Source organism: Dipodomys merriami, unplaced genomic scaffold (assembly GCF_024711535.1).
Source record: "Dipodomys merriami isolate MVZ:Mamm:240054 unplaced genomic scaffold, mDipMer1.0.p SCAF_20, whole genome shotgun sequence".
In the NCBI taxonomy this organism is placed as follows: Eukaryota; Metazoa; Chordata; class Mammalia; order Rodentia; family Heteromyidae; genus Dipodomys; species Dipodomys merriami.
This window is the reverse complement of record NW_027203382.1, coordinates 30071880-30085636: the sequence shown is the minus strand read 5'-3', so window position 1 is coordinate 30085636 and position 13757 is coordinate 30071880. Positions and strand designations below refer to the sequence as shown.

At 46.8% G+C, this 13757-nt stretch overlaps 1 protein-coding gene across 1 annotated transcript; it reads left to right on the top strand.

The window, feature by feature from the left end:
* The first annotated feature begins 794 nt into the window (after positions 1-794).
* Positions 795-13164, top strand: Enc1 (ectodermal-neural cortex 1). Its single transcript, XM_070031350.1, has 3 exons — positions 795-1186; positions 4603-6417; positions 10577-13164. Exon 2 carries the CDS (start codon positions 4616-4618, stop codon positions 6383-6385), a length of 1770 nt encoding a protein of 589 aa, XP_069887451.1. The 5' UTR covers positions 795-1186; positions 4603-4615; the 3' UTR covers positions 6386-6417; positions 10577-13164.
* The last annotated feature ends 593 nt before the right edge of the window (positions 13165-13757 follow it).

Sequence of the window (13757 nt, the reverse complement as noted above, 5' to 3'; positions counted from 1 at the left end):
CGCGTGGCCGCCGTTCCAGCCCCGCGTGGGGCAGAGTCCGGCCGCAGGCGCCGCCCTCGCCGGCGGTGGGGAGGGAAGACACTGACCACCGCCCGGGGACCCGAGTCTGTCTGCACCCAGCCCCGGAGCGAGACACCCTCGGTCCGGACCAGCCCGATCGGCGGTGTCCCCCCGCCGCGTCCCACCCCGCGCGCCCCCAGCGAGGCCGTGGCCCCCTCAGGCTGGCCATCAGGGGCTGTGACTCCACGGGGCGCAAAGCCAAGGGCTGGGCTTCCCGGAGTGCGGGGTGTGTGTGTGCAGGGTGCCCAAGCACCTCGGCTTCCCTGAACTAGGCTGGTCCAGAGAGGCGCAGACACTCCAACCTCGGGAAACTTCTTTCCCTCGCTGATCTCCAGGGCTGCAGCTGCTGGGGGCCGAGGTCGGGCGCCCGCTTTGTCTCCCTGCAACACCCCCACCCGCCCCGTTTCCTCTCCGCATTCACTCCCCCGACACACTCTCCCCGGCTCCTCTCCTCCTCCTCCTCCCAGCCCCGGTGAAGGCGCGTCCCCTCCCCCTCCCCAGGGTCAGTCTCGCCCCCTCTCCTCCCGCCCCCCCTCTCCTTTCCCCTCCCAACCCCCCCACCCCGTGTCAGTCTTCGCCAGCGCGCCCCCTCTCTCCGGCGCCCCTCCCCTCCCGGACGCGCCCCTCCCCTCCCTCCCCTCCGGACGCGCCCCTCCCCTCCGCGGCGCGCCGCTTATAGCCGGGCGCAGGGCGGCGGGGCGCAGTCTGCTCGGGCTGCTAGGCAGGCGGCGGCGTGGCGGTGGCGCTGCGGAGACCCGGTGCCGACGCCAGGCGGCCGCCCGAGCTCGCGGCGCTTCCCAGCTCCCTCCCCCGCCGCCACTGCCGCCTTCCTCCGCGGCGGCGCGGCCGCGGGTCCCTCTCCCCTCCCGAGGTGCGCTCCGGGAGACGCTGCGCGGGTCCAGGGCACCCGGGTGCCGGGCGTGGAGTCCCTCGGCAGCCGGCCCGGCTAGCCAGTGTCCCGGGGCAGCCCCCCGCCCTCTCCGGCTGGGCGCCCCGTGCGAGCTCCTCTTCGCCGGCGTTGTCGCCGCCGCTTGCCTGGATTGAGACGCCCTGATCCCGTCGCCAGCCTGCCGGTGACCCAGCCTTGAGCCCAGCTGACCGCGCGCCCAGGCCAGTTGCCACTGCTGTAAGTTTCCCCCTCTGTCCGGGACCTGTTGCGGGCGCCGCGGGTCTGGGGGGACCGATCGAGTTGTTGGTGTGTGCTGAGCCAGTGCACCCCGCAGCCCCGAGTCCCGACTTAGGTGGCCAGGGGGTAGGATTGGGGGCCAAGGGGGAGAAACTGTTCCTGCCAGCCGCCGGAATGGCGAACAGTTTCCCCGCTACCGTGTAACGCCCGGGCAAGCCCGGGGCAGCCGGGAGCTGCCATCAGCCCTCTTCACTCCCCCCGCAGCCCGGCTCCCCGCAGCCTCCAGGGCCCCGAGAGTGGGATCTTTGGCCCACATTTAGCCCACCCGGGATCGGGGACAGATGGGACCACGCGCAGACACCGCCCCCTCCCTCCCCCAACGCAGGCACCTAACTGCGGTCAACTGTCTGGGAAATGAATGAAAAATGGCTTCTCTAAAACTAGTTTTTCCCCCATGCAAGCCTTTGCCTTTGGTTCAGCATTCATTTCAAAGCATTAGGGATTGATGGGCGGGAGGGGATGAAACACTCAACTTGTTCCACGTGCAGTTTGGTGGCGCCCTCGCCGGCTTGGGCAGCGCGTTGGATAGCGTGACACTTGTTTTTACAGAGGACCAAAAGGTGGCTCCCCCCCAACAAATTTTTTTTTTAAGAGTTACTATTGTTAACAAGATCCTTGTTCTGTTCTTCCGTTGTTATCAATAATATAAATGCCGGTGAACATCTGCCCAGCTGCTCCCTTGATAGGCTTGAGATGCGTCTTAAATTGAGCCTGGAGAAGCTTGAGGTGTGCCGGGGGCGGGGGAGGGGTCGTGAGTACACTGAAGTTACTGTAACTAGAACGAAGCCCTTTTGATGTTCTCAATGATAGCAGCCCTTCTCGGCGTCTTCTTTGTAGATACAGGTTAAATATATGTGTGCATTTTTCTTGGCCGTTTCCTTGGCATGTGAATATTATGTCTCTGGAGGCTAAAAAAAAATGCTGGGAAGAATGGTTCATTTCATGCTGAAGGTGTGTTGAGTGACTGTCTAAACGCACTGCGTGATGCTTACATAAATTTGAAACCAGAAAGCATGTTGTTTCCAGGGATCTTCAAGGGTGTCTTGCATTTCAGCCGTGCATTACTGCAAGAATGTTAGATTTTGTTGACAGAGACGCACATGCTCTTTTGGTGGGGTGATATCCAAGATGATAGGATAGGCTTTAAATAACATCGGCCTAAACACAGGATGGAAGAGATGCACACTCCTTAATCTTAAGGTCTTCTAGACAAACTGTGTAAGTGTACAGCTGGTTGTGAATGTTGCTTTACACGACCCTGAATCTCAGGTTGTGGGACACATGCCTGGCTGGGTCCAGTGGGATTCTGGCTGAGCCCACAGGCACTTAGATGTTGTGTGCCTGGTGGCAGGTAGCCCAGGTCTCAGTCAGAGCAGCCTCCCCCTACCCCTGACAAGAGGCATTCAGACAAATCCTGAGGTTCAGACTTACCATCCCATCCTCCACATAACACTTCCGATTGAATGCACTCATTCAAATGGCATCCAAGCACCAAGGATGCTAAGGCAGGTCTGAACACATCAGGAACCAGAGGCTCCTATGGGGTATTCTTTAGAGCTTTAGGCATTGATGAAGATGGACAGAAAGTAGAGGCTAAGGTGGGAATGAGGCTGGACCCTTCACCATTTTCATATCCCAAGTCACTGGGGATTTCTGGGTGCTTTATTTATCAAATCTTTTCAACACTGGAACTCTAGGTCTTAGGTGATTACTTTGTTGCTCTGTAAGCCATGTTTACTTCTAAGGAAAGTAACATTCCAAAAATCAGAAGGAAAACAGGTTACATCACCTAATGATAGGCAGTCTGAGTGTCTAATATTTAGATACTTGCCTTTGTTGTTTTCTATGCCATCTTGGGCGGCTGGTCAGGAAAGTTGTAGTTGACTGTTCTCACCCCTGAGTCTCAATCAATCATTTGTATTTTGTAACCATCCTTGGAATATAATTTTAAAATAAATCCCTGAAATGGTCGCAGGAAAAAACAGTTTCAGCTGCAGTTTAAGGACTAGCTGTTCTATGTTAGGAATAGATACTGTAACCAACCAGACCACTCTCCTTCTGGAGATAAACAACTTCCTCAGGAATCTCCAGACCGGCAGCTTCTTAAGTGCTTTCTTCTTTTGAAGTCAAAGGGAGGAGGGGTTTCTTTTTTCAACGTTTCCCCTACCTTCATCCTACAGTTTTCTTATGGCTAAAGGCCAAAAGACACCATTAGATTCTGATGTCATTTAAATTTAGATGCCTAGAAAATAAGGTTTTTTTAATCAGATAAATTCTATGGTGTCCCACACAATGACTGGCAATATTCACAAGCATGTGTGTGCATGCACACACATACACATACAACACAGCTCTGTATTTAAATTTAAAGAAGTGTTTGCATTTTGAAATCTCACTCTACACATACCAATATTGTTTGCAGGCACACAAGGACAGCCTGGGTAGTGCACTATTTGATCCAAAAGACAGGGAGGGGTGTGTGTGGATGCATCTTCCTTTGTTCTTTGCGCTGTTTTCCCAAGAATTGGTATAGAGCAGAAAGAACAGAAAAATAGTATAAGTACACCACTCAAATATTCTTCCTTTTATATGCTAAATCCTCATTTTGGAAGCTGTCCAGAGCCAGAAAGATGGGTGGTGATTGTGACCAGAATCCATTCTGTGCTTTCACTGAAGCTTGTGGATCAATAGATGAGGATGTTAAATCGGGGTGCCTTCGGAATTCTGTCTTGATAGAACTGTCTGGTTAGAAATGGTCTGTTAACATGTAATGGGCTGACCATTGCAGAAACGGGGCATTTGCTATAGATGCAGTGTTTAGATCTTACCAAAGGAATTCTTAATGGAATTAATTAGTAGGTGTTTGTTTTACACATGGCTTTATGTTGCATAGGGCATTAAAACTGGTGCCTGTCCTGGCATTATGAGAACAAGAGGCTAGGCATTTTAAGTGGCCTATAGTGAATCAGCTGGACTGGACGGGCTCAGGTAGCTGGGAGAATGAGACTTGCTGTCTTTGGCTTTTGCTGACTTACATTCTCAGAGACGTCAATATCCTGAAAGTTGGAGATCGGGTTTTCCAAGATGAACCTGCTTTTTAAACAGTGATTTATTATTATTATTATTAACAAGTGTATAGTTCACTGAGCTCAGCAGTATTATTATAAGGAGTATATTTCCTTCCAGGTAGGCTGGTCATTTTGAATTGAGAATATCCTCTTCAAAACAGTAGATAGTGGAGGTAACAACGGAATATTCTATTTTCTTTTTGGAAAATGATGGTTGCCTTTTGTTCTACAGCTAGCTGGGGTCCCTTGGGAGCCTCCTGTTCATGGGTTTGTTTTGCTCTGTTTTAGGAGGGAAAACAAAATGTCAGTCAGCGTGCATGAGAACCGCAAGTCCAGGGCCAGCAGCGGCTCCATTAACATCTATCTGTTTCATAAGTCTTCCTATGCCGACAGTGTCCTCACTCACTTGAACCTTTTACGCCAGCAGCGGCTCTTTACCGATGTCCTTCTCCATGCCGGAAATAGGACCTTCCCTTGCCACCGAGCAGTGCTGGCTGCATGCAGCCGCTACTTTGAGGCCATGTTCAGTGGCGGTCTGAAGGAGAGCCAGGATAGTGAAGTTAACTTTGACAATTCCATCCATCCAGAGGTCCTAGAGCTGCTCCTTGATTATGCATACTCCTCCCGAGTCATCATCAATGAAGAAAATGCAGAGTCGCTCCTGGAAGCTGGTGACATGTTAGAGTTTCAAGACATCCGAGATGCATGTGCAGAATTCCTGGAAAAGAACCTACATCCCACCAACTGTCTGGGCATGCTGCTGCTGTCAGATGCACACCAGTGCACCAAACTGTACGAACTGTCCTGGAGAATGTGTCTCAGCAACTTCCAAACCATCCGGAAGAATGAAGATTTCCTCCAGCTGCCCCAAGACATGGTCGTGCAGCTCCTATCCAGTGAAGAGCTGGAGACGGAAGATGAAAGGTTGGTGTACGAGTCTGCAATTAACTGGATCAGTTACGACCTGAAGAAGCGCTACTGCTACCTCCCAGAACTGTTGCAGACCGTGAGGCTGGCACTGTTGCCAGCCATCTATCTCATGGAGAACGTGGCCATGGAGGAGCTCATCACCAAGCAGAGAAAGAGTAAGGAGATCGTGGAAGAGGCCATCCGATGCAAACTGAAAATCCTGCAGAACGACGGCGTCGTAACCAGCCTCTGTGCTCGGCCTCGGAAAACTGGCCATGCCCTCTTCCTCCTGGGAGGACAGACTTTCATGTGTGACAAGCTGTATCTGGTAGATCAGAAGGCCAAAGAAATCATTCCTAAGGCCGACATTCCCAGTCCAAGAAAAGAGTTCAGTGCGTGTGCAATTGGCTGTAAGGTGTACATAACTGGAGGGCGGGGGTCTGAAAACGGAGTCTCAAAAGATGTCTGGGTCTATGATACCCTGCATGAAGAGTGGTCCAAGGCCGCCCCCATGCTAGTGGCCAGGTTTGGCCACGGGTCTGCTGAACTGAAGCACTGTTTGTATGTAGTTGGAGGCCACACGGCCGCCACTGGCTGCCTCCCAGCCTCCCCCTCTGTCTCTCTAAAGCAAGTAGAACATTACGACCCCACGACCAACAAATGGACCATGGTTGCCCCGCTCCGAGAAGGGGTGAGCAATGCCGCGGTCGTGAGTGCCAAACTCAAGTTGTTTGCATTCGGAGGCACCAGCGTCAGCCATGACAAGCTCCCTAAGGTTCAGTGTTACGATCAGTGTGAAAACAGGTGGACGGTGCCGGCCACCTGTCCCCAGCCCTGGCGTTACACAGCAGCAGCTGTGCTAGGGAACCAGATCTTTATCATGGGAGGAGACACAGAGTTCTCCGCTTGCTCTGCTTATAAGTTTAATAGTGAGACTTACCAATGGACCAAGGTGGGAGATGTGACGGCAAAGCGCATGAGCTGCCATGCTGTGGCCTCCGGAAACAAACTCTACGTGGTTGGAGGATACTTTGGCATTCAGCGGTGCAAGACGTTGGACTGTTACGACCCAACCTTAGATGTGTGGAACAGCATCACCACAGTCCCATACTCGCTGATTCCTACCGCGTTTGTCAGCACCTGGAAGCATCTGCCCTCTTAGATGGAATGCATCCTAAAGCATGTAAGCATGAGGTAAGAAAGTTTAGCTGGACAAGTAAGTATGCATTTGACTAGGCAGTTGCCTCATTCAGAATGTGGAAGAAGACACAATCCATGTTATATAAAACCTGTACAGAAAGACTACAGAAGCTCTAAAAGATTTTATACCCCCAGAACTTAACCACTTGAGCTGACCACAGTAACACCCTCGCCATGATCTAAGTCAGTGGTTCCTAGCCATCCTTCTGATTGTCTGAATGTCTGTCTCAAAAAGCTTTTTAAAAAACTGCTCTTCCAGGCTGGGAAGGTGGCTCAGTGGTAGAGCGCTTGCCTTGCATGCATGAGGCCCTGGGTTCCATTCCTCAGCACCACATAAGCAGAAAAAAAAAAGCCAGAAGTGGCGCTGTGGCTCAAGTGGTAGAGCGCTAGTCTTGAACTGAAGAGCTGAGGGACAGTGCTCAGGCCCAGAGTTCAGGCCCACGATTGGACCAAAAAAAAACCAAAAGAAAACAAAACAAAAAAAAACCTGCCCTTCCCAGAGACTGTTCCATTTGATTTGGGGTGGGGCCCAAGCATCATTATTTATTTTTGGAAAGTTTTCCAGTTATATTCCCATACAAACAAGTTGAGAATCACTGACCTCTTAATGTTAGCAAGTGTTTATTGAGGGTCCGCTCTGTGCCTGGTGCTCAGCTATGTGCTTCTCCTGGACCATCCCATTTGAGTTCTTACAACAACCTGGTGGGATATTATTACTCGCCTCTACTATGTGATGGCCAGAGTCTTAGGATTTTGCAATGAAATAAGGAAATCAAGACCAGCAGTGTGGTCCCAAAGCAAGGCATTTGAGTATCCCTGCCACCTAACAAAGTGAACTTCATATTGGTATCCCTTCCCATCCCCTCCCATAGGGCTGATGCTCAGTTTCACTTTCTAAAACCCAGTGTACTGAAAATTGCATTGCTCAAGTTTGTTTTCATTCTCTCCAAAGTTAATTACTAGTTTATTTAAAATTTCCCCCTCAAAATATAGCCCCCCTCAAGGGCATTTGTAAACTTTGAAGGAGGTGGGGGTCAGCAGTGGGAGTCTAGATCTGTCATTCTAAAAGGTTACACCTACATTACAAGAGCCCTTAGGCCACCCCAAAGACATCCTTTCAGAGTTAATCAGTCAGGCTGACCCTATTGTTAGGACCAACAAAAGTTGTGTTCTGTGTCGTATATCTGAGTGCATAATGGTTGTCTTGTGTACATAAGACTATATTATACTCTGGGCTCCAATAATTCATAGGGCTATCTGCTGAGTGTTCACACAGCTTGTGGTTGCTTTGCTGCTGTTCAGTGGTCTTGAGATTGTCCCTAGGAATTGCCCTAAGCCTGTGTCTGTAGCACAGAGTTTGTTTTGTTTTGGTAAGAGAAGAAAATAACTGTTGGAGGAACTACAATGAAAACAAACTCATTACTTGGAAACTTTTGGCTCTGTTTTGCCTGGGATGTTTCACACCTTTGAAGGGCACTTCAAAAGGGAAAGGGGGAAATCTAGGCTTAGTTATAGGCTAAACAAAGAGACACAGTTCATTTTATTTGTCTTTTCCCCATCTCTGAGAGTTCCTTTACAAACATCATTAAAATTTATCTCCCTTTTGTAGGTCATTAGGTTTTTTGTTTTTTCCCACCAAATCTTCAATTATCTCCTATAGCCTTTTCCAGCTAGCAGTCTTTACGTAGCAATGCAATGTTTCCTTGGAATGAAGCTCCTCCAAAAGAGCAGGATCGGTCAGAAACCTCTGAGGAGCCACTGGGCTGACAGCATCCCACACCAAACTGGTTTTTGCAGCCTTGCTGGCATCTCAGTAATCCTGAATAAACAAATGCTCTGAACGTGGTTATTTCATTTGAGATATGAACGCATGACTCAACTCTCAGGCAGGTTTAAAGAATCTCCTAGGCAAAAGCACCAATTAGCAGCACACTAAATTAGGTATTAGTCCAGAACTGACTATATTTGCACAGAAGAGCTGTAAAAAGAATTGTTAGTGATGGTGGCAGAACATCAGAAATAGTCATTGGTAAACTGGCTGGCCCTTGGAGCAAGATACTAAAATTGACAGTAGGAAGAAGAAAGAAAACCGCAAGTGTGTTCTAGTCCTAGTTTTAAGTTCTAGATCTTTCTAGACTTCAGGCTTCTTCTCTGCCAATGAGTTGTTTAGACTATAATACCCATGGAGCTCTCTTCCATCTCAGACGTGGGTGTGTTGTTAAATGAGGACTGGGGTAAAAATATCTAGTCCAAAGCCTGGCATATGTTAAGTGCTCAATACTCAGTTTTCTCTTTTAGATCTTGCTATGAGTACTAGTAGTGGAGTTAGCTTTGTGTATGGTGGGAAAATGAGGTTTCTTTGATCATTATCTGTCATCTTTATATTTCAGTTTTGGGTTTCTCCTCTTTCAGCTCAGAACAGGTTGGCAAACACTTGAATTCACCCCTATCCTGTGTATTTGAACCTAATCTCACACTTCCGGTTCCTGGGAAACAGAGCAGATGAAGTGCTGGGTTATATTCTCTTCACCCTGGGTGCCATCAGTGAGAGGCAGCACATGAAATCTGGATTTGATGGGACCAGGTCCACTGCTTTTGAGTAGCGATTTTAAGTGTCTGATCAAAGCCAGTCTTTCTGTTTCCGACAGAGAGAATATTGACTTAAATTTCTCACAACATACAAGACAGTGCTGAAACAGTAAAGCTGGATAGAGAAATGCTCAGTTGACATCAGCTGTAAACTGCAGAAGCCTTCATCCTTCTGCTCCCCAGAAGTAAGGCCCTAAGTGCATCAGTCCAGGGTCAATAAAAACCTTCCCTGTCTGAAAGCTCATCCACTGAGGAGATTTTAACTGTCCCCTGCTGCTCTGTCAGTGGGTGGGAGGGACAAGAAGGAAATTACTTTGATTATCTTCTGTTTTCATGGTACCCCATGGCCTCAACCCGACAGTACTTGGACTGTGGAAATAGTTTGCTTTGTTTCTGCTCTCTCTCTTTGTCTCCTCTCTCTGTGTATAAGCTTTTCTTTTTTCTTAAAAATCCCCACTTTCTGTGAAAGTGTGCAATGCCTTGAAATTTCCTATTATTACAAGATACATTCTTTTAGCCTAATGTGGATATACAGGTTAGGAGGAGGTGGGGTTGGGGGATGACACTGTAGTCTAAGGAATGCCTTTAAGGCTTGAATCACTGTGAGGAAACAGCCAAAAGAAACAACTAGGAAATGAATCAGACTTCCAAACACACAAAAGCAAAGGAGAAGAATTCAGTGCAATTCATGTGTGGCCCCTCTAGAATTCCCTGTGTCTGTACTGCAAGTTGGAGCAGTAGGGAAGGAGATTTCTGAGTAGGGCTATAAGTGTGCTTGCTGAACAGATAGGAAGCATATTATAAAAGCCCTGTAAGAAGTCAGGAATAAGGGGCAGGCTGGGTAGGATTTGTGGTTATTAGAGTCATAGTTCATATCCACACTTGATGTTGGTGGATTCTTTCTGGCGCATACCATGGTATCAGCTACGATTACTTCTCTGAGAAGAGACTGAAGACTTGGGGTCAACTCTGTCCTTGGGCTGTAGAGGCCTCCTGTGTTCTCATGTGAAAGGAGGCAACATGGATTCTTGACATAATAAATACTGGAGATGCATTTAAAGAAGAGAATTAACATGTCTACTTTCTATATGGTGAATGAATTTAATTTGGAATCCTTTACCTAGGAGGGTTTACACAGGAATCTCTTCTTGACCCCACCCCCGCCCCCTCAGCGATTGCTTGACAGTGACTGTTTAACCAGAAGCTGTACACATGTTGGAAACAGAAGACAGCAGCTCATAATAGCATCTAAGCACATAGATTTGAATTTGAACATAAGTATGGTTAGGAAAGAAGTGAAAGTCACCATTGTTCTTGTTGGCCTGCTGTGTACATGATGCATTCATGCCCATGTGTACAAGTTTAAGGCAGGTACTTATGGATCTTTGCACTGTTTCTAATGAATATACAATTAAGATCTTTAGAAGCAATAGTTCCCAGCTTTGTCTTTATTTGTATTTGTATTTTTTTTATTTTGTGACTACTAACAAGGAACTTAAAACCATGGCATCACACAAATCCTTCATGCTGTTTTGTTTTGTGTTTTCTTTTCCTTCTATTTTAGCTCACTCTACCTGGTGAGATAATGTGAGATTTCTACTTTGGAGAGACCACGTTTAATGAAGAGAAAGAAAAAAAAAACCAGAAACAAAGGAGAAGTTGCTACAAGACTCAAGTACCATTCTCTGCACCTTGTCAATGCTCTTAACTGGACATGAAGGAAGGGGGTGGGGGTGGGATTTTTCAGTGCAAGTTAGCACATGGTTTAAATATGAATGAATGAACCTGTGATCTAGTCCTTGTCTTGTAATTGTGGATTAATGTCAGCATTAATCAGTCCTTCAAAGGGAGAGAAAAGCTGGGCCTTTTCCCTGCTGTACCACATTCAGCATTTGATTTCCATGGGCTCCGCCATTTATGTGTAAAATTTGAAATGGTTGTCACCTCTCTGGGGAGAGCGTGAAGCCTCCGAGACACCAGCTGCTGTTGGAGATTCAGCGCCGAAGCATGGGTCAGGAGAGAAGCTGACTGGACTGGCTGGAGACAAGGACCACTGGACTCTCTAATTGCAAACCCAAAGGGGTTTTCCCCCCCCCCCCCCCCCCCCGAAACACTTGAACAATGGGGACATTGTTGATTGCCTGTTTGGGAGATGTTCTTTTCTTCTATTTATAAGTGACTTTAAATTTTCCCTTGGCTGTTAAGAAGTTTGTTCTAGATTTAGCTATTTATTGTTGGATGCCTGCATGCTGAAACAGTGCTTACCCTTGTCTTCACTTGTATGGACGTGTGTGAATGGTTGTATGTTTTGCACATTTTGTGGTTGTTGAGATGGGCTTTGCTGCACAAACATGAAAATGTTGGGGTTAGAATTTGGAGTATTACTGGAGGGTGGGTGGGAGGGGGGGTGGGATTTTGGGAATGCAAAATAGGAAAAGATGATAAGACAAGCAAGTTAAATATTGCATCCCAAAGGCAGAGAAAACAGTGGAGGTCACTTTTCATGGACTCTCCACCTTTTAATGGGGTTTCAAGAGATAAGGTCATGCTGATGGCTGATGTGATGAGAAAGGAATATTCTCTTGGCCCTTCTTCCTCTCCTCTGATTTACCGAACTTCAGTCTCAGTGACTGAGGTGTGGAAAGGACCAAATTGCCTGACAGCTTTGTTTTATTTTTGTTTTGTTGTAATATCCTGAAGTCCTGGAAAATTCTATGGAATCATTCTGTATATACGGCACAGATAAAGACATTTCCAAAGTTTTATTTATTTATTTATTACCCTTATGTGAATGCTTTGCCATAATCACAGTGAATGGGGAAAAAAATCACACTAAAAATATTGCAGACACAAATTAGTAATACCATGATCATATTTGCTTGTTCTGGCTAAGACTTAGTAAGTGTTAGAAAATCAGGAAAAACATTTATGTTGTGACAGTGAACATTTTCAGGCCAAAACCTAGTTAAATGGTGAAAAAGAAATTCTTTGGTAGATAAAAGTGATAAATTTGGTCACAAAACACCAAAGAATTGTAAACAGTGGCCCCTGAAGAGATTTTCCGGTCCTGTTGGGAATCAGTTGTGAATACATTCTTTGCTCTTTGGAGTGCTTGTTTGCCCTGGTCAGTGTCCCATGGTAGGTTTAGTGTTAGTAGGCGCTTCCCCAGGTGTTGGTGGAAGAATAGAGTTTGCAACTGCTTTGGTCTGTGTAGAAAATAGGGTTTAAGACTTGATAACAAGCTTTTTACTTTGTGTGCTTGCATTGTTGAATGACAGATAAATCCTTAACATTTCTCTCTACCTTAGTACTTTAGACTAATTGTATGTGTTAGTCCATGATGTGAATAAAGGGGGCTATAGTTGGACCAAAACAAAATAAATGAGCCATTGGAATAAAAGCATCAGTGCTTTGATAGTGGTCAGTCCCTCTTTTCCTAGATGTGTTCTGAGCAGTGCAAATGTCTAATTGTACCCTGGCGGAATAGTCTGTGTTGTTATCTTGTAATAGTCAAGAGTAGCTTATGATGCAAATCTGTCTGGAGATGTTTGTGTCACCTCTCAGCTTCTGAAAGCAGAAAGAATTTTCTGCAGCTGTTTGAAAGTTGTGGCCTGTCCTTGAATCCTTTATTAATTACTGTGTGTGAGCCAGAGGGAGCCGCCGAAAGGGGGGACCCCCAGCCTGCAGGGAACTTTCTGGACTCCTGCTCTTTGAATTGATGTAGGCATTTGGGCTGGCTACTTGACCATTCTCACCCTGTGAAACGTCCCACACTTTGAAGCAAATACAATTCACAGCATAGTACACACAAAAACCCTGGCATAAGACAGAGAAGGTTCTTCGTATTTTGTGAGGCGGTTGCTGTAGAAACCGATAACAAAGGGCAGCCTTCCACTTCTGGTATAATTGTGTCGCCCCTTTTCTCTGGACTTGACACCTGTCTGAATAAGAGTGATTAGGGCTGCATAATATCGCTCTCGTGGCTATTGAAAATGTGGTTCACATACAGAACTCCGTATAAGTTAGTGAAATGTTCGTGTTTGTATGTAATCGTTTGCTACTACTACATTTTTTTGAGGTTTTGTAAAACTGTTACTTTTTTTTCACAATGTGAAACTGAAGGTCAATAAATTATTAGAGATTTTCTCTTCATTGTCTGTGGGTGTGTGTCTTTGTCTTTGAGTGTAACAATGATGGGCCTTTCTCATTTATTCAAGAGAATCTTAAATATTTTCTCCATGTGGTTTCATTGGTTTGTCTTTTTTATTAAAATGAATAATTAGCAAATAAGTTACATTTTTGGCCTTTAGAATAACCCATTAAACAAAGCAAAATGCCTTATTTAGGGGTCATTCCAAACTTGGAATAGAAACAGTCACGTACCATGTTGTAGTAACACAATATATGAGAAAGAATTCAGTCTTGACATTTCTCAATTGGGGTGCAGTCAGATAGTTGTTAGAGAAGGGGTTAGACTTCATTCAGCCTCTCAGGACATCTGCTTTAGAAACCATTGAAAGTAAAAATACAGTGTATTATTTCTCTGTCAGGGCCCACGAAGCACTAGTGTAACCCCCGCAGGCAGACTTGGCTGCTTCCAGGTTGACAGCTGCTCCAGCTGGCTTAGTATAAGGCCAGATGAAGCCTCCTGCCCCTCCTCCCCCTCACCGGGGCTTTGTGTCAACTGAGATGCTCCTTTACCATTTGGGTCAGGACCCGATTGTTTCAGAATGCAGAGCAATGTT

Bases quoted from the DNA above. Each gene is read 5' to 3' on its own strand.
- Enc1 (XM_070031350.1), top strand. From the start codon at position 4,616: ATGTCAGTCAGCGTGCATGAGAACCGCAAGTCCAGGGCCAGCAGCGGC.